General features: G+C 42.4%; 1 protein-coding gene across 2 annotated transcripts in view; it reads left to right on the top strand.

Annotated features, from left to right (window-relative positions):
- The window catches only part of wscd2 (WSC domain sialate O sulfotransferase 2), a 41,682-nt gene that overhangs the window by 9,497 nt on the left and 6,080 nt on the right, over positions 1–26,105 (top strand). The window contains exons 1-6 of one of the 2 annotated variants that reach the window (XM_006784264.3): positions 3,639–4,005; positions 13,642–14,532; positions 17,920–18,034; positions 19,893–20,077; positions 22,920–23,041; positions 23,112–23,286. In XM_006784264.3, the coding sequence (XP_006784327.1) occupies positions 14,145–14,532; positions 17,920–18,034; positions 19,893–20,077; positions 22,920–23,041; positions 23,112–23,286 (985 nt within the window). In that variant the 5' untranslated portion in view covers positions 3,639–4,005; positions 13,642–14,144. Of the gene's footprint in view, positions 1–3,638; positions 4,006–13,641; positions 14,533–17,919; positions 18,035–19,892; positions 20,078–22,919; positions 23,042–23,111; positions 23,287–26,105 lie in introns of those variants that run through there. The other variant, XM_006784263.3, reaches the window with a different exon arrangement.

Raw genomic sequence — 26,105 nt, 5'->3', positions numbered from 1 at the left:
TGCTGAGACAGCAGTTTGCAGTTTCAAGATTTTATATCTGCTGAAGTCATCCCAGCATGTGGTCCCATGGACAGGATCACCTTTTATAGTCCATACAGCTTGCTGAGTAACCTCTTTAATCATGTTGGGAGTGTTCCAGACATATGTAGCACTCAAACGTCTAAAAAAAAATCTAATCAATAAATTTGAAATGATTTCTTTAGGTGACAGCAGTTTCAGCTGCGTAGGGTTTAGACCACTGTGATTCCTTACAGGAACCAGAAAAGACTTCAGAATACAGGAAGTGAGATTTTGTTAATACCTATGGCGTAAAAACAAAAGTGTCTTCAGAGCATTTGAAACCCACGTTAATGATTGTTTCGTTTAACGAGTATTTCTTGTCTGCTCTGTTGTTCATTGTATTTGTGTAACAATAACAACAGTGTTCCTTTCATTTTTCCCTTGCTGTGGGAGGTGAGAGTGAAGAGCTGCAGAACAACAGTGCTGGAGGATCCAGCTCTTTGCTTAAAGACACTTCAGCAGAGTGGCTGCTCGTTGACATGGGAGCTTGAATGCGTGTCATACAGTGGAGGGTCTGTCTCCCCTCCTGCTGCACCACCAAGCACTCGACTGTTTTTCTGTTCTTACCCTGCCTAGCGATCCAGAAGGAGCTGTGTGATACACAAGGACAGTTGTGTCAACATCTTCCTCAGGGAATAAGTTAAGCCGTACTCCATGAGTACGAGAGGATGCAGTTCTGATCATTACAGACGAAAGATGCTTCCTTTTGGTGTTTTTAGCCCGAAAAGCGGTCAAACCTCTGATCTGCAGTAGTGATTCTGCTAAAAAAAATAAAAATAGAGTTATGCATATTTGCACTTGTAAAGGGATAATTCAGCTTTTTTTCTAATCTGTCAAATCTCTTTCATTTTTTTGTGGTCACTGGTGGGCAATAACATGTAAAAACATCTCCTGGCCAACCCAAGCTGGCAAGGAAAACACGATGGCGAGCATATGCTTAGACGCACACGAGCTTAGATAACCACAAGCTTGCGTTGGCAGTTGTTTTATTCTGTCCGCTTGGTGAATGCAAATCCAATAGTCACTGTTCTTCCAGCTCTGTTTTTGGTAGTCCATTTATATGCTATAACTAATTGCTGCCAAAAACATGTGGGACTGAGGATCCAGAGCTCTCATCTCTTCTGAAACCCCGCATTTTATACACCCTCCACTCCTTTTGACCTCCTTCCAATGACTTATGTAGAGGTCTTTTTTTGCGAGATACAACTAAACTGCTAAGCCGATTCTAAGTAAGTCCCCTTTGTTGTTTCTACATTAAGTGGTCTTTAAATCAGAGATGAGCTCTAGCACTGCCGTTTCACTCAGCAAGAGGGAATAGCAGAAAACCGAATTGTGTTTGATCAACTGTCTTGGCAAAGACGATGGATTATGTGCATCATGGACGAGTGCAGTGCTAACACTAACACAAAATTTTATTTTGATAAATAAGTAACGAAGGCCTCTAATAATAATAATAATAATAAATAAATTTGTAAAATTACAGAAAAAGTTCTGGCAGCTCATTTCCCAGAAAATCTCCTTTTTTCCCTTTTGTGGACCCACTTTATTTCTATAATTTCTATGGTAGATAGTGAAAATAACAGGAACTTTCATGTTTTTTAATTGTAATTGTTTAGCAGGAAATGATGCCCTTCATCACATTTTCCAAAGGTTACTAGTGGGCCGGATTGGGGTCTTTGCCAGGCTTATTCTGGTCCCCTGGCCTTGTTTTTCACACTCCTGAGTGATGCTAGTGTTGTTTTCTGGCACTAAGCAGAGAATCCAATTTAGCAGATTATTTATGCTCATTTCCCCTCAAAGTATAATTTTCCCAAACAAAAAAGAATTAAAGCTTTGAGCAGAGATGACGTGGTCCTCACTCTTTTATCCATATCGATGACGCATTTCATGCTTTCAAGCGGAAGTCTGGACGGAATCTTGATTAAGGACATCAACAGTATAACCTTGGCTGTGTCCCAATTCAGGGTCTGCACGCTTGAAGTACGCGCACTACGCGTACTACGTACCGTGCGTACTATAAGTACAAGAAGTGTGGAAGTGATAGGCTTGTGAAAAGGGACGGTCTAGCCTTCGTCGCGCTGTTCAGGTTGCCTAGCAACCATGATACTAACCGCGAGAAACGTCTCATACAGCATTGTGTGACATAAATGAAGGAGGAAAATGTTTTTTTGGTCATTCATTTTTGTCATGACATCACTTTGATTAGTTGAGTATCTGAGGCCGAGACCACGGGACTAAAACATGATTGTTGGGCTTCATTTCTGTACTGAACATTCATTACAAGATTAGTTAGTAAATAACAATTAGCTAATGTTGTTCATGAGACTACATACACATATATATATATACATACACACACACACACACACACACATATATATATATATATATATATAACTCTCTCTCTCTATATATATATATATATATAGAGAGAGAGAGAGAGAGGAAAGCACAAACTTCACTAATGTCACATAACTTTGCTGTTGGCCACATATCGGCAATGTTTTAATGTTCTTCGTTATTAAACATTCGCACATAAATAAGTGACATCGTATTCAGTACTTACTTTTGACAGATCACTCTTGGCCGCTCCCTTCTGACGTATTTTGCGGCAAAATTATCCACACCCACCGCAGCGCTATGAATTGTGGGATATATGGGACCACGAAGCGTGCACCGGACCACGCTTGATATTTGGGGAAATCGACGGCGCATTTGGAGTATGCATTTGAAGTACACTTCGAATTGGGGCAGCCGTCGTCGCGTGGCGGTAACGTAATCACACTTAAAATGCGTACTTCAAGCGTGCAGACCCTGAATTGGGACACAGCCCATGTGTCCTGGAATCTAACTGGCTGTTGCGTAAACTTGTTACTTATCGCTTCCTGTGCCCACTAGGCGGCATTACTGAGCATTCAGTAGTTACACTGTATGTGTTGTTGCTGTATGTCATGTGTTGATCCCACAGTGGAAATCTAATGTGCAACAGATTTCAGTCATGTAGGCCAGAGTATGTGCCGAGGGTACTGAGATCCATAAAACATTGAATCCTTATTTGTGATGCGTGTGCTAAACTCATGAGTTTTCAAGCATGTTTTGGCCCTCAAAAAAGTGATTTATTGTCATAAATGATAACAATAAATGGAGCAGATCCAATAAGTGGAGCAGAGCCTCAGCCATGCTAATATGTTTCCCACAAACAATGGTGGTAACAGTGGGCACTAAATGAAGAGTACTCAAAAATCAAGCTCACAAATAGTAAACAGATTCCCATAAATATTAATATGTTTGATAATGAGTGATACCAAATACAGATCAGGCAAATGCACGTTCATGAGTGCTGCAGCACTGCACTTTTCTAAAGTCTAAGCTCTTGCCTTGTTCTCTCTTAATAAATAACTACATTTTCTCTAGCGAATGAGTCTTGTGCTTTTAGATTAATTGTTGACTGTTGAAACTTTCCATTTTTCCACATGACTTTTCCCCTCCTTACCTCCAACACTCCTCCTCCTTCTCCTCCTCTTCTTCCTCCTCACCAACTAAACATTCACTGAAAACCCTCCGCAATCCCCTCCTTAAGCGTATTCAAGCAGAGAGCGCTGAGATTCACAGCAGAGCTGAGCTTTGAGAATTCACTTTTAATTAAAGCAGAGATCCTGTGTGCTTAGTGAAGGTGCGAGAAGAGAAGTGGGGCAAAAAAACCAAAAAACCAAGCTCTTTTCCTTTTTTGAGAAAAAGCTGCGGATACCCTGTAAGGTCCTGAATGAGGAGCTTTGTTAAGGTTGGATAGTGGAAGACATCATTTGATCTCCCATTGACAGCGCCTTCCCGCTGCAGAATAATTACTTCTTTTATGAAGCCATTAAAGAGAACCAATTCAAGTGATTGTTTCTCAAATGCCCGTCTATGTGGCCAACTGGGATCTGGGTGCTGCAGCTAGCGAGGGTGAGTCAGAAAGTCACACAGCAGGCATCTGGGATGTTTATCTCTGTTAGGAGCTTGCTGACACATTATTAATACCAGAACTGTCATTCGGTTGGCATCAAAAACATTTCCAGCAGTTCTCTCCCGAAATAGAGTCAAACAACTTACTTTTTCTTATTTCATTATTTTCTCCATTCTTTTAAATATACAGAACATTTTGTGCTAATCCGGATTTTGGCTTTTTGCTCGTTCCTAATTGAACTCTGCTGCTTCGTGTCCGCAGTCACAATAGAGCTATTATTCTATCACTTCCACTTTGCTTTCACTGTATTAGTTGCTTATCACTCTGCTCTGGTGGAAATGTTCATGATCATCAGTGACTCTATTAAAGCTCTGCAGCTTAATGCTACTGTGGGCTAGTCAAAGGAGAGGATTACATTATTTTTAGACCCTTTAATTTACCTCTTCTTTTTCTGAGTAAAAGTCACCACTGAGCTTAATGGACCTGGAGTTTTATCAGGATTACAATGATGCCTTTTCCCTGCCATCCTGGGCTTAATTTTTAAGCTTTTGGGGTGGGGGGGGGGGGGGGGGGGGGGGGGGGGGTTGTTCTTAAAAAATGTTTTGCTTTCATTGGTGCGTTCAGCTCTCTCCAATGACAAATGTAATGCTGTTCATAATTACCACTGGCTTTTGGGGGAGGTTAACTAACCAGGCCAGGTACAACAGTCATTTCATAACAACACGAAGGAATACAGTGACCGCTTGTTTCAACATTGGCAAAGAAAAAGAAATGTCACGCACATGTTGAAATATCATGCGGACGCTCTTTTCCTGAATTGAATAATTAACTTCTTGTTTGGGGAAGATGAATGATTGTTGTCGTAGTGTCTCTCCGTAAACCTATGCTGATAAAATAATAATTAAGCAATTAGATGACTCATAGTGATGCAGTGGTCGGGACTGAGTTTTCTCCAGGGCAGAATGTGATTTGACAAGGTCGTATTTTACAATTATTATTATTTTTTAATCACTGATGAGAAAAAAAGACGTGAGTGTGTGTGTGTCGTGTTTGTTAGCAGGCTTACCGTTTCCTTTCTTTTCTTCAGTGCGAAGATTAGTGCTCCAAATGTTTACGTGCTTGCAGTTGTGGGTTTAAGATGTAGTGAGTTATATTGTGTACATTCAGGTGGCTAACTCTGATCCAAAGTTTCACTTTAAAAACTGCTGAAAATAGCACATTTTCACCAATTCTTTTAATACTAGTTAATACTAATGCATCAATTTTTTGCTGGGAATGTGCAGGACAATGTACAGAAAATGCCTTTATACTTTTATATGTGTCAGAACACCCACAATACCTGTAAAATATATTTCACTATAGGACGTAGGCTTTAATATTTAAGTGCACCCAGTTTGAAGTTTCCTTAGAGATAAACAGCAGCACAGAGAGCACTCAGCCTTAGAATAAATATATTAACTCAAAATAAACTTATTTTACGCTTTCTGCAGCATTCATGTCCTGCCTTCCTTCAACATGGTTGCAGTCTGCTGTTATATTTTTTGTAGTCTTCGTAGATTCTTTTTACCATTTAGTAGGCGGCACTCATTTTGTGTGGAAGATGAGTCATATGAGGTGTGAAATGCCCCTTTTTAAGCGAGCACACAGAAACAGTTGATAACCACAGATGTGACACTGGTTATTGCCAACTGGATTTTTTTTAAGCCAGCTAACCCTGAGAAAGCATGGCAGTGTTGAACTTCCGTCGTAATGTACCTCTCTGAATAAACAACATGCAGAAGCACAAACAAGAGAAAGCACAAACCTCCCCCAAGGCAGCTCTCTGTCTGGGCAATATTTACATTTAAAGGACTCGCATTGTATTTTACATGTGTTCATTTTTTTATTTGTTCTCATTGAACTTACGTTAAGACGTTTGTGGTGCAGTAAAAACAAGTGCAAAGTGCAGGATTTTGTTAATTTGTCCTGTTGAAACCCATTTTCATGTACTTGAGTATAATTATTTTTTGTTTATGTGGATATAGATATACACGTGTAGCCTTCATGTTTGGTAAAGGTTTTTGGTCACGTTTATCTTGTTTTCCAAAGATATTATACTTATTCAGGAACTTCATATATATTATAACAAAATCATAAGAAAGTAACATGATATTTAGCATCCGCATGTATGATTCCCTACATGCCTGTGTATTGTCAATACAAACAGTGGCAGTAAGAAACAAAGGCTATCTAACAAGCTCTGCAGAGCATTATCATCAGTTTGATGTTTTAAATCCTCCATCCATCCATCCATCTTCTTCCGCTTTATCCGGGGCTGGGTTGTGGAGGTGTGATCCCCCTGAAGTTGGAACACACCCCTTCTTAAAAATGGGGACCACCACCCTGGTCTGCCAGTCCAGGTGTACTGCCCCTGATCTCCACGCAACATTGTAGAGGCGTGTCAGCCAGGACAGCCCTACAACGTCCAGAGCCTTCAGGAACTTGGGGCGGACCTCATCCACACCAGGGGCTCTGCCTCCAAGGAGTTGTTTAACTGCCTCAGTGACCTCGCCCCCGGAAATTGGCGGGTCATCCCCCTCATTCCCAGACTCTGCTTCCTCCTCGGAAGACATGTCAGTGAGATTAGGGAGGTCCTCGAAGTATTCCTTCCACTGCTCGTCAGTTTTCTCAGTCGAAGTGAGCAGCACTCCGCCAGCACTATACACAGTGCAGGTAGAGCACCGCTTTCCTCTCCTGAGACGCCTGACGGTTTGCCAGAATCTCTTCGAGGCAGTCCGAAAGTCTTTTTCCATGGCCTCTCCGAACTCCTCCCACACCCGAGTTTTTGCTTCAGCCACTGCCCGAGCCGCATTCTGCTTGGCCTGTCAGTACCTGTCAGCTGCCTCCGAAGTCCCACAGGCTAACCAAGCCCGATAGGACTCCTTCTTCAGCCTGGTGGCTCCCTTCACCTCTGGTGTCCACCATTTGGTTCGGGGATTACCACCACAACAGGCACCAACCATCTTGCAGCCGCAGCTCAATGCAGCAACTTCACACACCCTCACTACGCGTTTAGGTGCACCGGGTCTGTCCCGTGTCCTCCCCCGCCACCTGATCCAACTCACCACCAGGTGGTGATCAGTTGACAGCTCAGCCCCTCTCTTTACCCGAGTGTCCAGAACATATGGTCGCACGTCTGGTGATACGATTACAAAATCGATCATCGACCTGCGGCCTAGAGTGTCCTGGTGCCACATGCACTTATGGACACTCTTATGTTCGAACAAGGTGTTCGTTATGGCCAAACTTTGATTTGCACAGAAGTCCAATAACAAAACACCGCTCAGGTTCAGTTCAGGGAGGCCGTTCCTCCCAATCACGCCCCTCCAGGTCTCGCTGTTGTTACTCACGTGAGCATTGAAGTCTCCCAGTAGGACAACAGAGTCTCCAGGTGGAGCACCTTCCAGCACCCCACCCAGGGACTCTAAGAAGGCTGGGTACTCTGAACTGCCACTCGGCGCATAAGCGCAGATGACAGTCAGGACCCGTTCCCTGAACCTAAGGCCCAGGGAACAAACCCTCTCATCCACCAGGAAGAACCCCAACGTACAGGCAGCAAGCTGAGGGGAGATTAGAATTCACCCACCCCAGCCCGCCGCCTCTCACCAGGGGCAACTCCAGACTGAGACAGAGTCCAGCCCCTCTCCAGGAGACTGGTTCCGGAGCCCAAGCCTGCATAAAGGTGAGCCCGACTATATCTAGCCGGTACCTCTCAACGTCACGCACTAACTCAGGCTCCTTCCCCACCAGAGAGGTGGCATTCCATGTCACAATTGCCAGTCTTGGTAGCCGGGGATCAGTCTGCCAGGGCCTCCTCTCCTGGCCGCCGCCCGGCACACAATGCACCCAAACCCCTACGGCACCTCCTGCGGGTGGTGGGCCTGCGGGAGGATGGGCCCATGTCCCCTTTTCGGGCTGTGCCTGGCCGGGCCTGGCCACCAGACGCTCGCCCTCGGGCACCCTCCCCGGGCCTGGCTCCAGGGCGGGGCCCCGGTAACCCTATCCCGGGTAGGGTAAACTGTTCCCTTGATGTTTTCCTCATAAGGGTCTTCTGAATCACTGTTTGTCTGGTCCCTCACCCAGGACCTATTTGCCATGGGAGACCCTACCAAGGGGCAAAAGCCCCCAGACAACATAGCTCCTGGGATCCCTGGGACACACAAACGATAAGGTTCCATATGTTGACAATATTTGTAAATATTTGACAAATAAATCATTGAGTTGACCTTGAACTTTGGTGGATGAAAGCCAAATATCATCATTTATTTACACACATGCTTATTATGTCAGCCTGAAATATGCTCTCAATAATAAAAATGGTAGTGCTGGTCCTCTTGTAAACTTTGTATCCTCTTAAAACTTGGCTAACATATGCGTCGTGTCATCATTATTTCTGTCACGTAAACCTCTGCTGAACCTTACGGTCTGTGTTTACATTCATACACCGATCGGCTGCACACCATGGAACCTCTATAACTCAATTCAGAGCTTTTATCACAATGTTTAAGTTACATATTACAGCGTGTCCGAAGGTTTGTTGCTCAAGCCTAAAATGAAGTTAAACAGATAATTCTGAAAAAGTCTAAACACACATAATCTAACAGCTTACATTATTCGCTTTTAAGCAGGCCATCATCCCAAGTCAGTTTTAACACCCTTTTAATCACACGTACTCAAATTCTGTCATACTTTTATCAGATAGTTCACATTTTTAAAAATATCCAGACATACAGAGGTTCTAGACAGACGAGCCAATAATAAACAGCATGCATTACAAGGCAGTGCTGATAGTGGAGCATTATATTTAGAAACTTTATCACAGGATATGTTAAGTGATACTTTGAGATGTCAGGAGCCTGCTGGATGTGATGGTTCCTAGTTATGTTGTTGGATTTGGGAGAAAGTTTAAAATTGAACCATTCGTAATAAAACGTTTGTGAGCAGAGTGCTTTACTTCATGGGATTTGTCGCCGTGCGGTGATTCTTGCATCTTTGCTGATGAGTTTCCTTGTGAGTGGCCACCACTAATGAAGTGTATTGGGCATTAAGCCAATCACTAATGTGAACACACAGTGAGATAAACACAGTTTTAATTAAAATGGCTTACAACAAGATGGGAAGCCAAAACTGTAGCACATACCACAGCAGCTTTTGCCAAACGCTAAAGGAAGAAAACTGCTTTGGCAGTATAATCCTGTTGTTACTCGACACACTCATGTTCACACTCCAGTTTTCAGGGGTCATGCGCTCCTAAGAGTTGCCATCTGTGCTGAGCGAGCCACTTGAATCTCTTCTGCAGATCAGCAAAACTTTGGCAGTGGTTTATTTGAGCTTTCTCAGTTTTTACATGAGATGGATCTTTTTCTAGACTGCAGATGTCTTCCATAAAGTTTTCATTGAAAAACACCTAAAACCAATGTTGAAATAAACACATTTATACACTGTATGCTAAAGAGGAGCTCTCAATAACTCCTCTGCTTTGACATTTCAAACTGCAATAAGTCAACTTTGCAGCCGGATGAATGGAAGAATCTGCGCGTAAAAACAAACATGCTTAGTAATGTCACCGGGGGAGGAATGCGATCTTTAGTTTGATGTGATTTGACAGTCATAGCTAATGCGCACTGGCAGGCCAAACACACCAGGAGAGCGGAAGGACGGGCCCCAGGGTGAGGGGAGGGTCAGGGCTGCTGCCGCTATCATTGTTAACCCCCTCTGCTGCTAAAGGAAAGAAGACATCCCACAGAACGGCTCTTTTACAGGATGGGACTCGAAGTTGCATAAACAGGGACAAAGAGGGCATTTGAAGAAACCTCAAATGATTTCCCCTCCCAGTAATGCTGGCACCAGAGTCCTGATAACCTCTTCTTCCTGCCACTGTTGATATTGCCAGTTTCCATCACAACAGTGTGTGTTTCCCTCGTGTGTAAACGCATTGTTAATGACTGTCCTTGCTTTTTATTTCCCCCCACTGCGGACCAAACACAACCTCGCTTTACCAAACGCTTGTTTTCCGGTATTTTTCCCATTTAAAAACTGTGGGATGATATCATAGCTGATTCCGTACAGTTGATTTGCACTTCACGAACTGGTGAAAAGAACGAAAGCAAAGCAAATTGGCGACCTGGAGAGGATCTGCAGAGTCATGTAACATAACTGGATATTTTTTCTGCCTCTGTCATGACTAAGTATAACACGTCTAAAAACCAAATCTACTAAAGATCACATCTTGTTGGGTGTGAAATAACTTTTCTCTTCCTGTCCTGAATCAGAGCAGTTATGCAAAATCAAGTATTGCATAACCACTCTAATAGAGCCTTTTTCCTGCTGGTATCATCTCTGTCGCAGCATGGTTGTTTTTACGAGTCTTTAACTGCATAAAGTATTCTAACAATGTGGAGAGGCAGTTGCTCAGCTTATGGTCAGTTTAGCATGTGGGCGGTGTTTTGTTTATAGCTGTGAATGTGCATTTATTCAGTACATTTTACAGCAATAAACTGTTTATGGACAATATTTGAATCTTTCATCAGGAACATGAAAATTGATGCTGAGCTGAGAGGATGAAAAGACTCTCAAACCCGATCTGTGCACTTCAGGTGATCAGCATCAACATTTAACAACCTGCAAACAAAGGCAGAGTAGAGCACAGATATTTTATTGCTGATTTCTTCCCATCGCTCCTTGTTTGAAGCCACCACTTGTCTGTGCTAGTTGACAGTTGTCTGTTTCTTGACTGTAGAGGTGAAACACTCATTCCTCTCCTTGCCCAACGAGTCCCATAGGAAGAATATTTATGGATTGACTTGTGGCGGCGTTTGCCTGCAGCAAAAGCAAAGCTGGCCGTCCGCCTGCTTGCCGAAGATTAACTTTGACGTTTCCGTCCTGAAATCCTCTCTGATTAAATATTTGCTGGCTCATTTAATATGAATGTGAATTAATGGTCAGTCAGTGAGTTTGTGCCCACTCCACTGGAGTAATATCGGTGATCTGGCAAAAAAAAAAAAAGACCTCCACAGCTCCTCCTGTCTCTTGTCTGCCTGCATTTCCTTTTTCTTCGTGTGTCTGTTTTTATTTAATTCTGTTCTCCTATTTTCTCCCAGAAGAAAGGATGCGATTAACTAAGCTGCAAAGTAAGGCTGGATCTTACTTGGGGTCAGGGAGGTTAGCCAGTGTTATTTGGTCAGTCAGACCTTCACTTTTGTCTGAAATATCTCAGCAAATATTTATAATCCGACTCATTTTGTAACGATTTTGTATCTAAATAGTGATCCTCTGACTTTTCCTGTGAAAAATTGAATATTTTACCATAAAAAAATCCACACAGACATATATTATATTAACATTAACTTGTCCTGGAACTGGCAGAGTTAGAGGCACAGTAAAGTGTGTACTTGCCTGTTTTTTGAACATGGGACTCATGCAGCTGCAGCATGCATCCACACTTTTGTTACTGTCGCTGGAACCTGCAAATTAACCACAAGTAGAGCTCAGTTTCACTTTGGTAACTGGGGAGGGGTGACCATGAATTATTAACAGCAGTAATTATCCTTTGTGTGTGGTCCTGTCGTGTTCATGAGAGGGAGAGTGATTAGATGTCACACGTGTCCGTTTGCTCTCATAAATCCATTTACTATACGATTCAGAAGAGAACGCTGATTTTAAGCTGCGGCAAACGTAACAGCCCCAGTCAAAACCCCCGTGGCCTTCAAGCAGCCTGATCTCAGGAAGGACCGGTGCAAATTATTAGATTTGTGTTTTCGTCTTCGGTGAGGTAGGGGTAGTAAGCATGATGTAATACGCAGTTTGATTTTCAACCGCATAACCCTGGCTTCGACATGATTCAGCGTCTCCTGGGCAAACAGTTTTCGGTTTGAAACAAACACCAGCTTGTTTAGCAGTCACCGAGTCGTCCAGGAATATCTTTTCTTCATCGACCGGGAGCGAAACACTGACGCAGGAATGATAAATTATTGTGGCTACAATGTGGAGTTGGAGTGCAGGAGTCACTTTTCAACAGTGTTTATACAGCTGTTGAGGAATTATCATACTGTGTAACTGCGTTATTGTGGAAAAGAGGTTGTTTTGTGGGAATGAAAGGATGACATTTCAGGCACGTTTAAAGGAAGAGTTTATTATCGTACTTGTTTTCTTAGGGGGTGGGAAAATTAACAGGCAGAAGCAGGCGTTTTTGTTTGTGTACAGATCAAACAATAAAGATGTTAATTAAGTTACAGACAAAGGAAATTAATGCATATCCCCCAAATGTCAAACAGTTTCTTAAATCTCTTGTGAATTTGTTTGTTCATACTCAGCGACTTGGCACCATCAGAGATTTACTTCTAAGATGTTATTTTTCGGACATTTTTTGAAGCTCCATTGTTTGTTTTTGTGTCCTCGTAAAGCTGACGTGAACATGACTGCAACATCTCAGAACGTCTCGTGTTTTTATCTGTGGAAGAGAGATCTGATCCTAAAAATGAACAAAATACACAATAATCAAGATGCGGAGAGAATGGAAGCCATCCTTACATCCAGGCAAAGTTTTGAGAGACGTCAAACAGGATGAGGGCCGTCTTTGTGTCAGGCTGAAGCACATGAATGTAATCTTTTTCTCCTTGAGGGTCCCAGAGTCTTCTTAGACTACCGAGGGGAAAAGAAGAAGGGGAAGTGGGGGGGACTGCGGTGCCATTTAGGTTTCAGGTGACAAGTCTTCTGCAGATTTGTCCTGAGGCAGACAGACAGAAAAGTCACATGGGTGAGTGTCGCCTCAAATGTTCTGGAAAATTCCCTGACCTTGAGGAGTGTTGCGTTACACCATCCGACTGTAGCCTCTGGGGCTCGTCCCAGAACAGAGACTCCTTTGAGAGAAGCTGCAGAGAGTTTGGAAAGTCGGGATACAGCCATCCCGAAACACACACAACCAAAATGGAGCAATCAGTAAATCTTAAACAGAATCATGAAAGCATGTGTTTTATGGATGAACACTCTTAATCTTCCAGATTTTTAACCTCTGCATTCTTTAAAAGATGCTTTTTTTTTTGCTCTTTTTCTGTCATCTACACAAATGTCTTTAATTCCCACAAACTCCCACAGGCAATAGATCTTAAAGAAAATGCTGCGGGGTAGAGCTTTGTTTTATTTTTCCTGTCCTTTCTGCTTAGCTTAATTTATTAAAGATAATAAAGCACTCTGAGGCTCGTAGAGTTAATTTTTTATGACTGTTTGGCGCAACGGTTAAAAACAGAGTCGTTTCCAAGATACGTAATTGCTTTGAATCCTGTTATTTAATTTTCTGTGCTTGTCTTTGTTCCATCTGGTATTTCTGTTTGCTGTGAGTTTATAGAAGAATGAAGATCGCTTGCATTGCATAACAAAGTTGAACTGCATGGACGAACAGTATTGTAAAGGAAATGCTTCAGTGTTCGGCTTCTGTGTCTTTTCTCAGATTGATTTGTAGCTTTTCAAAACGTTTTAGATCTGCCTTCTTTATCCTTTTGTAACCTGCACATGTTTTTTCTTCCACTCCACATGTGATGAAACTGACTCAGGTGTATGTTTATTCTCCCTGTGTGTGTGTGTGTGTGTCTTCACTGCAGATGGTAAGTCACGCCCTTTCTCTCCTGGATCATCTCAGTGAATAGCCGGCCGCACAGAGCTGAAAGGATCTCAGCTCAGCTGATAAATAAAACCCTCGTCCCTCCGCACAGTGTGGGAGAAAGTGCCACTGCGGTGCTGCTGTGGCATCTTTGTAGGCTGATAACTGAAGTGAAAGCAGCGTTTGAGCGATCATCTTTCACCTGGAGCCGCTCACCTTTCAGGACGTGGCCCCAGAGCCGGCTGTCAGGGCAGGTCTGTCAGTGGGAGCAGAAAGAGATTCTCAGCACAGATGCAAGCAGCCTTCCTTATGAGACTGGAGATTTATCCACAAGGGAAAAGACATGTTATTTTTTGGGTGACCTTCATGCAGGTCTAAGACTTTTTCATTGACTTTTATCTTTGCTTTAGCTGGTGCCCAGTGGGGCTGTGTGTGGTGTTGACTCTTCATCTTTATGATTTTTCATCACTGGGCGAGTGTGTCTGAGTGGCTGGGAGAGCCAGCATGGCCAAGCCTCTGCTGAAGATACAGCGCTACTTCCGCAGGAAACCTGTGCGATTCTTCTCCCTCATCCTCCTCTACCTGACCGCCGGGAGCCTCGTTTTTTTGCACGCTGGCTTCGTCGGGGACAACGGTCCCGGAGCCCGAGGAGGCCGAGACTCTCTTATAGCTTCGGAGATGGGCAGCTGGGCTTCATCGGACACTCGGGGACTTGGCCTCATGAGTAGGGTGTTTAAGGAAAAACGGAGAAGTGGACGGAGGTTCGGTCCCCCTTGGATGAAGAAAACTAGACAGGAGGGCCTTGGGATGGTGGGCAGGGGGCGAGACTACACCAGCAACTGGAACCGCGCGCTGAAAGGACGCAATGCCAAAGACTTGGATGATGGAAGAGGTGGGTGAAAACCGCTGTTGCAGTTGTGCACTTTTTTTAGCTGGGGAGTTTTCCAAATAAGCCATCTGAGCCACAACCTTTAGTTTCTTTTACATCTCAAAGCGAGTTAGCAAATGTCTCAAATGTTTGTTTATATGTAAATCTTTGAAGCAGTTTTAAACAATATGGTTCAGTGGTTAGTCCTGTCCAGGGTGAACGCCGAGTCATGCATTATGTCAGCTGGGAGAGGCTCCATTTGTCATATATGGTATGCTGTTATCACACTTTTCATTTAACTGCTTCATTTTTAATTCTTTTCAATATGTTGCAAGAGAAAAATGCTAAATTGGCAACATAGCAGCAGCAGTGGTACAAATGCTGAACTTTTTATTACAGGCCGATTCATAATGGAAGCTCACTGGCATACTCACAAGCTGGTTTTGTCCCACTTTGTGCTAAAATGAAACAGATCCCAAAAATTACAAACTGCTGCATCTTAATGACTCGACGCTACTAGCTGTAATTGGTCATGTGGGAGATCTCAGAGTGGAGTGAGATGATAATTATAATTATGTCTTTTCTCTGGAATAAATCCTTTCAGGATCTCCCCGTCTCTGTGCTTCAGCTGTAGCTCCTTCACTTGTTCTGCACATGCTCACATTTTGACTGATATGACAACAACCAAACGATTAGACGATTGTGGGATTAACCCCTTTATCTGGCTCATGTGCACAATCCCGTCTTAAAAGGTTTACATGTAAACTCAGCGCCAGCTTATTAAATCATAATGTGTTATGGAAACACTGGTGTAAGGCTGGGATGTGTCTACCTGCAGCTGACATCTCTGAGCTTGAACAGGACAAAGATCTTTTAAAATGAAACATGGACAAATTTGCTCCTGGCTCTGTTTTCTCTTCCTCCTCTCTGATTTTCGTATCGTGTCTATAATTTTCTTTGCTCTTGGATGAAGCACAAACATTTGAAAACGAAGTCAACAGTTCATATTTCTGCCATATGTATTTATTAAGTAAAAAACGACCCCTGTGTTGCTCCTATCTTCATGGCGAAACACAGGAGAAAATTGTAAACTAGTTAAGTCCTTAAGAAAAAAGTAGTAACGCCATTTTTTCCTCTCTTATGTTAACATGTAACATTTTACCCACAGTCGTTAGATAAGTGTAAGAAACTCAAAGAGCAACAGCGCCACAGAGGGAGAATACAAAACAGCATGAATTCGAAACACTCGGGTGCCACTACTGAAAGCTAGAAACATTTTGCTCATCAATGGGAGTCCAGAGACAGAACTATCACAATTTCACTGGTGAAATGTGAAGAGGCTTTACTCTCTCTGTGGCATGTTTTCAGCATCTGTGCCTCAATTACACTTCACAGCTCATCTCGTGTTACCACACTTTTGAACTCTTATTTAAATAAAAGGAATCTATATGGCAGTGAAAAGGTTTGTTAATGGGGAAAAAAGCACCTTTATGATGGAAATGCACGGTACACTTGAAAATTAGACGGTTAAGTCTCCTCAGAGTCGAGTGGAATTAAAGTTCAACTACCTGCTGTACATGTGGGAACTTTTTTTTACCTTTTATTTTGTACTTCAAAATATTATTCCCTTTGTGTTAAACCTGTAAAGCAGATTAATTGTCAGGTGATTTTTTGAGTGGTGCTTAAAAAAGAAATAATATTCCCGTATCGTTCAGCCAGCGAGAAACCCTCAGTTCGGCTGTGATAATCATCTGCTTCACGCACTGGCAGGGAGATAACTTCACTGGGAATGAGCACATGCTATCTGGCTGTTTCTATTTAATCATCTATAAAATCCTAAAATAGACAGTTGAAAAAAGCGTAAATAAACAGACAGATTTTGTTTAAACTACCTTTTAGTGATGTTGGTTCCTGTTTTTTTTTTCTCCAGAGAAGCTGTACAGCCAGGTGGGAGAGCTAAACTGCCATAAATATGAAACATAAGTGTGGGGGTGCTGCTCCATCTGTGTTATGTGTGCTATGACAACAGCAGAGTTCCCTCCTGATTTTTAACTCTGGGAAAGACTCCCAACATCTGTAAGCGTGAAGCGGGTCATAATCCTTGAGTCACAGCACAGTAACCTGCTGTGAATTCAAATTTAGACTATAAAACAATGCACAAGCGGTAATAACCTTTTTTTTTTTTTGCCCCTTCTGCATTCAGAGGGAGCAAAGCAAACACGTTTACAATGTACACTCAGCCACCCCACGCCTCCACCCCCACGCCGCCCTTTTCTGAAACTCTAACCTCACGGGATTGCAGCCGAACGTGATGATAGAGTAATTAATAACCTCAAAGCTATCGTTTGCGCTCGTGCATCCAGCGCCACTCATTAATATGTAGTGTTTAAGAGCCTTTTGTCTTCCAAAGGTGGCTGTGTTTGGGTTAAGAGTTTTTCTTCCCTTCTCTTTTTACTCCAAATGTAATAATTCACCTTGGCTCCAAATTTAATTTGAAGGGAAGATTGCAATAAGATGCAGACCGCGGCGCATAAGCACATTTTTGCTGTGTGGGCCAATTGCACAGATGTATGCTGCACAAATAGACAACAGGAGTTGGCTGGAGAAAGGATATACTCGGAGCACTATGGAAAACGTGATTCACCAGCTACAATGAGGTCATTTCGGAAGATGCTAAAATGATTGAAAACAATAATTGTATCAGTTGCATCTGCCGTTTCATCCCTTACCTTCGTGTAATGCGAAGCAGATGTGTGCTATTCAAAACAAGAGATGCTGTTTCATCAAATCTGCATTTCCCTCCATCAAAAAGCAGATTATTTTCCAGCTCAACAATAGGTAGATTACCATCCGCTGCAGTGCACAACATGCTGCTCAAATGCAGGCCTGTAGACCAGCACAATTAAGATAATGCAGGGGACTCTATGCTTTTTCCCCATTTAGTTATTAACAGAGGTTTAAAGGGGCGATGGCAGAGCACAGATGGTGAGAGGTTTGCTGGTAGGGTCTGTGTAGCCCGGTTAAACACGAGAACGTTGTTCTAATGAGAGGCAAGAAGCTGTTAGAGGGTCATTGTATGCCTCTGCAGAGGTTCACTAGAGCCCAGCCCCCACACACTTCTGAAAAATGCAGAGAGATGACTGCCACTACAGTTACAGGCCACTAGAAGGGGATATCTGTCTTTATAAATAAATAAAGCTTCTGCCCCAGTTTGGACTCCCATGTGCGATGTCACCACAGCGTGACGCTGTGTGTGAGGACTCTAATGCGGATAAAATTCACCTCTGACACTTCTGACAAAGGGTTTTGATTGCTCTGTATGAGCTGTTACGTTAGAAATGTAATCTTATGTACATATAAGTTATGTTTTCTCTGCGCACACAACCAACTGTGTTTTCTTTCCTTTTTCAGCAAAGTACATCGGCTGCTACATTGATGACACTCAGAAAAGAGCTCTGAGAGGAGTTTCCTTTTTTGACTACAAAAAAATGACTGTATTTCGTTGCCAGGACAACTGTGCAGAAAGGTATGACAGTAGCAAACAACAAAAAAACTCATCCATTAGGCAAGTTCTTTTTTTGCTGTCTTTTGATTCCTACTGAGAAATAAAAAAAAACCCCTCCACTACAAAAGAGCTGAAGGGGAGATAAAAAACCTGCAGGAGATCAAAAGGTACTTTCCCATCGTAACTGAGCTAAAAAAGCAAAAAATAAATAAATGAAAGAGAGAGAAAAGCTCACAAGGAAAGATGCACAGTAGACCAAGCAAGATGACCTCCAGGCCCATTTGTGGCTGCACACAGGCTCCCAATCGTATCACATTTTTATATCACATATAACAAATCCTTCACAGTTTTTGAGTTCCAAAGTTCATTCTTGACTCAACGTGACAGAATACGTTTGAAAATGTTTGAAAATGCTCTTGCAATGGGCTAAAGTATGAGCCAATGCTCCACCACAGACCACATGATATTTTAGGCATCCAAGTCCTCCCAACTTCGGATTCAAAAATACCCTTTTTCTATTTAATTGTGGTCATGGCACACAAACAACTTGCTGGAAGAACTTAATTGGACTGCCCCTTCCTCGGCCTCCGTTCAGCTATGGCCACATTAATCTGTTACTGCGGCCCAGGGCAAAATGAGCTAACCGGACCATTAACCTCCCTGTTTGTGTACGTGAATAGTTTTCCTGTGCTTGAGTAGAACATTGAACACAACGTACAAAACGAAATGACACAAGCGACGTGATAAAGACTTTAAAACTAGATTTTGACACGGCCTCTTCAGGCCTCTAAGATTATGCAGTGCTCAGCTTTTACTGTGTTTTAGTTCTGCATATTATAAAGAAATGTGATTGGTGTTTTGTTGACACACTGAACTGCGGTTTTGAGTCACGCTGGCGTTGGTTTACAATTAAAGCCCATTCATTAAAAACAAACAAAACAAAAAGCCTCAGGCCGTTTATTAAATTACATTTGCATTTATATCATGTTTTATAAGGTAAAAAAACATCAGTCGGTCTGTTATAATGCAAGTATTCTTTCACTGATTGCCAAAAAATTCTGTTTTGTTTTAGGTTTTTTTGCACTGCCACAGTTTTCATGTAGTAAAAATACACGCTCCAGTTTTCAAGCCATTCATCTCCCCCACTTCTCTTCCATTTGTTTCCCATTATCCTCTCATCCCGTCTCACTCTCCGCGATACCTCACCATCCTTCTCTCACCTCTTTTTTTCCCCTCCTCCCTCCCTGTGGAGTACCAGGGACGGCTCTATCGAATGCACTGAATTACACCCATGACTGATTCACAGAGCAGAGAATAGGAGCAGAGAGAGATGCCTGTTTTCAGCTCCTTCTCCTATTAGTTCTTGCCTCTTGCAGCCACGTTTGCTAGAGTAGCGGGTTAATAAAAGCAGACAAACAAATGTGGGGCAACACATCGTAGGGGGGGAAAGGGGGTTGGGTTTGATTGACAGCCTGGGGATTTCTCCTGTGTGAGGTATGCATGTTCGATGTCTAATTGCACCTGAAAAGCCTTCTGGGAGTCAGATCCTTCATCAGGCAACAGTACGGAGAGGAGAGGCCCTGTGTGATAAATTCTAGTATACTGCACACATTTATAATTGGCTTTGCTTAAGAGGCCTGCAAAGCACATAAGTTTTCTCGTTTTCACAGCGATGCATTATTCTTGAATAATATTTTCATGCACAAACCACATTAGGGGTTTGTTTCCATTGATTACAGCCCTCCCAGCTGCTCCAGAGGATGAACTGTTTTTGCCTGTGGAGGCTTAAGGAACATAATGAAGGCTCAAAACGATCACTTAAACCTCTCTGTCTCCCTACGCTAACAATGCTAATCCCTTTTTTTCCTCTTCCCTCCAGGGGATATATGTATGCAGGCCTGGAGTTTGGCGCAGAGTGCTATTGTGGTCATAAGATCCAGGCGCCCAATGCTTCAGACAGCGAATGCAACATGGAGTGCAAAGGAGAGAAGAGCAACGTGTGCGGAGGGCCCAACAGACTGTCCATCTATAGGCTGGAGCTGAGTCAGGAGTCAGCGCGCCGCTGTAAGTCTGGCATCAGCATATCCAATAACACAACACGTCAAGTGTTTACTACTGCTGATATAAACACTCTATATCAACACTGACAGGTTCACAGTCTAAAATAAATGTGAAATGAATCCTTTAAATGGAACCTTAAAAAAAGTTTAATTTCATTATAAATTTGCCATAAAAATAGAATTTGATATTTGAAAATAAAATATTAAACTTGGGTCCCTTTTCTAAGATGGATCTGATTGGATATGAGTGTCCTGAGAGTCTGTACTTAGGCACAAAGATGTAATTTTGATTCAGGAGTGTAACACCCGCGGCTACTTTGAGGGAAAAGATTTGTTTTATTGCCACAGTCGGGAGCAGGCTGCTCTGTTGTGTTTACCTCTTTCCCCGGAGAGCTGCTCTACCTACACAGCCCAGCCGCCTGTGGTCTTCATCCTAAACACCGACTGCCTGCCAGTGGAAAACTTCAGTCTTGGGAGAAAGAGCTGATTATCAGGAGTTGTAATGATCTTATAGTATAGAATATGCCTAATTTTTTGATCCCCTGCTGGATCACTTACAAACTAATGAACAGTCTTTATTTCGTATGCTAGTTGCATTTTAATCGAGAGAGACAGAATATGAACCAAACATCCAGAAAAATCTTTTCTTTGTAACAAATTCAGCAGGGTGTCTAAAAATTATTTCTCCTGCTATACCTGTTATAAAACTGTGGCTTTCTTTGTTGCTTTGTTGTGGGAACTTTTTTCTTTATAATCTAAAAAAGTCCCGAACACATGGTGAGGTGACTCTACCCACCCTTTCCTTTTTGCATTCGCTCTTCCTTTTTCTCTTTCTTGGATCCTGCTTCTTGGAAATACTGTGAGATCAGAGAGAGTTACCATGCAGATATGTGGTGAATATTTTCACAGCTCAACTGGTCTCTCCAGAGGTGTGCACTACAAAGCAAGATTATTAGGTTAGGGCGGTATTTCAAGCTTAAAGTCAAGGTTCTCATTGTGACGAAGGTGGCTGTACCTTGGTACATTCAGCTTTATGCTGAACAGATAACCTGGTGCACAGCAGGTTATGATCACAACATGCTCCAAGTCCTGAAGGAAAACATTTTATAGATGCAACCTAATAAAAATGTTGGCACAGCTGAAGGAACCTGCTAAAAGACTGCAGTACAAAAATCGCCATATATAGTCACAGTTCAGTAGATCATGCATAAAATGAATACTTTTATACTCGATCCTAGACCTGATTTTACTCTGCTGAAACCATGGCTGCTAAACAAAGATTAGGACTTTGACCAGTCTGTGATAAATCAGTTGAAATAATTTCATTTTTCTGGACACACTCTAATGTAATTTCCACATTCCTGTTTTGGGGTATGGGCCACTGTAAAACCTGAACGCCCCCAGGCCTTCCTTTTGCTGTTTCATTGTTACAGCCCGTTCTTTTTCTATCTCTATCACCTGCTCTCCTCATAATGTCTCTGACTGAAGCAGGCGGCACTCAAATGATCAATTTTGAGCGGACGAAAACATAATGCGTCCGAATTCTTCTTTTATGTGAGAAGCGGGAAGCCTGGATTAACAGAGACAGTTGATAGCAACCGTGGCGATATCCGTTATCTCTGACTGGGGGTTTGAGAAATTGTTGAGCCAGCTGACACAAAGAAAGTTTGGCTATGCTGAACCTGCTTCACAGTGCACCCCTCTGTTCCTCTGCTGTTTGTTTGTTATTATTCTCATTTCTGCTTTTAATCCTTCTATCTAACTGCTGCGCGAGCACTTCATGTCAGCATTTTCACCTCTAACCCCGATCTCATGTCATGTGAGGGCTTCTCAGAACATCAAAGAGGAAATGGAGGAAATGTGATGTGCTAGCTGTTTTGCGAGCTTTGCCGAGTAAATCCCAGCTCTTAAAAGCTATAATAGCTGAGCACAGATGCATCGTTGATGTACTCTTTGTTATTCAGACCTCATTTTCTGTGATAGCTGGATGGATTTAAAGCTGCAGCATGTTAAAACACAGAAAGGTAACACAAACAGGATCCATGGAGAGAACGTGGCATTAAAAATGCAACTTTAAGTCAGAGAACAAGGTCAAAAATAAATAAACATTTAACACACACACACACAAACAGCACTAGAACTAATTTATAAAGGGGATATTCTCTTTTTTTTTAAAGTCTGACACCACTGATCACTAATACTTCCTGTAAAGGAAAGGAGCGAGTGCTCAATAGTCTTGTTTACTGGTAGTGACATTATAAACTTTGAGAGGAAGGAAAACCAAAGAGACGAAGCTCCATTTGCATATTTTACTTGGCTATGTCTGAGCAAGCAAGGTGTCTTCATCACACTGTCTGTCACAGTGAAAAGCAGCGCTTGTTTGGTTTCTCTCCTCTGTCATTAATTCTTAACAGTTTGTTGACAACAGAGACATTTTCGTAAGTACTCTATACTGGCGCTGCTGACAGGTTGACAGCCTGCAATAAATGTGAAATGGATGTTTAGATTTCCTTTAGCAGTCACTTAAATCTGGGTGTCACCCTTTAAAGTTGTGGTGCAGTGCGAGAAACATTTCCATCGTGAATAAAAGCTAATTTATCTTTTCAGTTAGGTTCAGCAGGCTGGGAAAAAAAGGTCAATAACAAATTAAAATAAGGTTAAAAAAAAAGACCTGCACATGAAGGAGAAGAGCAGCTTTTGTGATGTGTTGTCTTCACCAACATCAGACCACAGAGAGGATTTGAGGTTACAAGTTATCCCAGGGACACGAGTGCTGCTGTTAGTTTAGGGTCTCTGTGTTCTTTCGTGTTGGTAAGTGACAGTCTGGCTTGTTTTGTCTGTTTCAGATGGCAGTGCCATTTTCAAAGGGTGTTTCCACCAGCCAGACAATGTCACACTGGCTCTCCCTTTCAGCGCGGTCATCCAGAACATGTCTGTGGATAAGTGCGTGGACATGTGCACAGAGAGGGTGAGTGGATGTTGGGGCTTTGTACGCTGCGCGAGTGTGTCTTCAGTGTATAATGGCTGTTGTGTTCCAGGAGAAATCGCTGGCTGTGCTCGCAGGAGATCGATGCTACTGCGGATTCCCAACGCCCCTCTTCTCCCTGCATGAGCTGGAGGACGAGGGCATGTGTCTCAATCGGTGCCAAGGGGAAGAGTTTGAAAGCTGTGGAAACGACAAGTACTTTGTCGTCTACCAGACACAGGTTCAAGGTAAATTTTAGTGTTTCCTGGCAGCGGCTGAAAAGCCACACATGTGTTGAAGCTCAAATGTTGGCCACATTCTGTTGGTGGGAAGTCCAAGTCAGACTCTGAGGTTTAGCACATTCAATTTAAAGTATGATAACACATGTGGTATTCAAGTGCAAAGTGTCAGCATGAGCCTGAACTTTGTCTAACTTACACGTCATGCAAAGTTTGCAAAATGATTTTGGCACTGACTGTTCAACCCTGAACTGTAGATGATTCCACGTATGAGATGCATGAATCTGTGGTGGATTAAAGATGTGATCATGCAGTGAAGAAGATCATTTCAAAAATCACAGAATTTAAAAATCGACAGTTCTTCTCCTGCAGCTTTGCCACATCTGTTCTTAGCCCCTTCAACCACACATGCATCTTACACTCTAATATTAAGTTAGTGCTGTTTTGGGCCTAGCATGGAATTCAACTCAACTCATATTTATGTATTTACTGGCTCCACAGTTGCTTACTTTCTATGTTGACTCCATTGCTAATTATAGCATCTGTGATGTGCAATAAAAAAAGTTGTGGTTGTCTTCCTTATTAACTCACACTGCTACATTTGGACTACTCACTGGCCTTCTAGCTTCTACTACTTGCATGTGCCTCTCATTTAGATAAGATGCCAACTTCTGTGTTGAGCTGCCCAGAATTCACAATGGTGATCATCACTTGTGATGAGAATGGGATCTATAGATCAGATCCAGATCTGTCAATTGGACGCAGCAGAATCCCAGCAGTGATAGGGATTAGGGAAAAATCCCTCGGAATCTAGATGCTGGTGATGGAGATGAAGATGGAGGCTTGGATGGAGCCTGATATGGGAGAGGGGAGGAAGCTGGTTGCATGAAGGCATCTGGACAGGAAAATGAAAAATCCGCAGTGATATTTAAAGTACATGGAGTAGCGGCTGATTGGCCTGAAGAAGGCAGGCAGAAAGACAATTGGACTTGTGATCGTATGTGTAAGCTTCATTTAGACAAGTTCATGTTTTTTAAATTTTGTAGGCAAAGTCCTGAAACTTCACTCTTGACACTGCTACTCGTCTAAAATGATGTCTGATTGGTCGAAGTGCCTCTTGAAAACAGAGCCCAGAGGAGGTGCAGGAGTGTAGTTCCCTCTTAGACCACTTGAATTACAACGTGCCAAAAGGTTATCGTGGATTTTTGTCAACTGACATGAAAACTATATCACCTGCGCTAGTATCAATTATTTAATTCCTCTGCTAAGCTAATTCTGAGCTGCAGGTACATTTTGAGTACCTCCACACTATCCAAAAGCTATCAGCCCGGTTTTTAGGAAACTTCATGGAGTAGTGGGGCTAAAGGAAGAGATAATTGACTTCAGAACCACATAAAGAGACATGGATAAAGAGGTGGGATTCATTTGTCTAGATGTCAGCTTGGCACTCTCACATTCAGGTACAGACGAGACCACCAAGACTAATTTAAAGGAGGTGGCTTTAGTTGTACTTCCAAATGAACTCCATAGTGGGAGCATGATCCAGCTCAGAGGCTAAGAGGTGTGTGCTGACAGTCTGAACAAACACGCCTTCCCATTGCCAAGCACACTTTGCATTCAGGGAGAATGCAGTGTGCACAGTTTTTAGCAAACTGAAGTGAGGGAAACAGATATATAAATACGAATGTTAGGAGTAAATGTGTTATCTATGCTTCTTCCCCAGACACATGTGCTCAGTAAGCAGACTGAATGTTCTGGTGTGGTTTGCAGTGACGCACTTTGGTCCGCTTGGAGAGTTCCCTGTTTGACCAGAAACCAAATATTGGGGAAAAGCTGCAATTTATGCAAACTCATCGACTAAAGAGCAGTGAACTAATGTTACGAGTCCTAGGACTAGTTGTACCAAAGTAACAAGTGATTGGTTGGTTATAAACATGACTTACAAACCCTGTTATAAATTTCCACATGTTCCTTTGTTCTAGTGTCCAGCGTTGGCTATACTTACTTTATGTCAACAACAGACGTAACTCGTGCTCAGTTTCAAACTGAGATTCATTCAGGAGGCTTCACTTTCAACCAGTTAATATTTCAGGTATCTCACAGCATAAATCACAGCCTCAGAGTTACTTTTAAATAACTATGACTGTTCTCATTTGAGCTCACAACATCAAATGAATTACAAACTAAAAAAACCTCCAGCGTCACACTTTAAACCTTAACCCAGTCACAGCGTTAACACTATCAGCACTGTGCCATATGCCAAGGGTTCAGCGTCCCAGTACTGAAAATAAATACACGCAATCACACACACAGATTATCGGTACATTATGAAGCTTAAAAAAGCGTTGTTTGTAACATAGCTCCTGCCTTTTTTTTTCTTAAGATGCCATGGCAACAGACTAAACTAAGATAAACAGCCGTGTCCCTAAAAAGACTCATTACACTAGTGCTAAAAGGTTGTGTGTGTGTGTGTGTGTCTATGTGTGTGTCTGTGTCTGTGTGTGTGTGTGTGTGGTTTCCTGGTATACCAACCTGAAAAACACACAGGAATGAAGACATGAACCACTTATTCATATGGAGTGGGCAGGGTCCCTACCTTAGGAAACCCAGATGCAATACACCAAAGCACTTTGGCTCCAATTTAATTAGTTTCTCTCTCCATTTCTGTCATGAAGTAAAAATAATAACCTTCTTTTTGCACAACAGGTATAATTATCCCACTGTGCCTCCCTTTTTCCTAATACTGAGATATTTTGCTTGTTATGAGGTGGAAAAACTAAAAATTAATATAAAGCTTAAAACCACAACATGTGAACAATTTGGGGAAT

This window comes from Neolamprologus brichardi, chromosome 12, assembly GCF_056152115.1.
Source record: "Neolamprologus brichardi isolate AB-2024 chromosome 12, ASM5615211v1, whole genome shotgun sequence".
In the NCBI taxonomy this organism is placed as follows: domain Eukaryota; kingdom Metazoa; phylum Chordata; class Actinopteri; order Cichliformes; family Cichlidae; genus Neolamprologus; species Neolamprologus brichardi.
The sequence above is the reverse complement of the archived record's forward strand: the minus strand, read 5'-3'. Positions and strand labels throughout refer to the sequence as shown.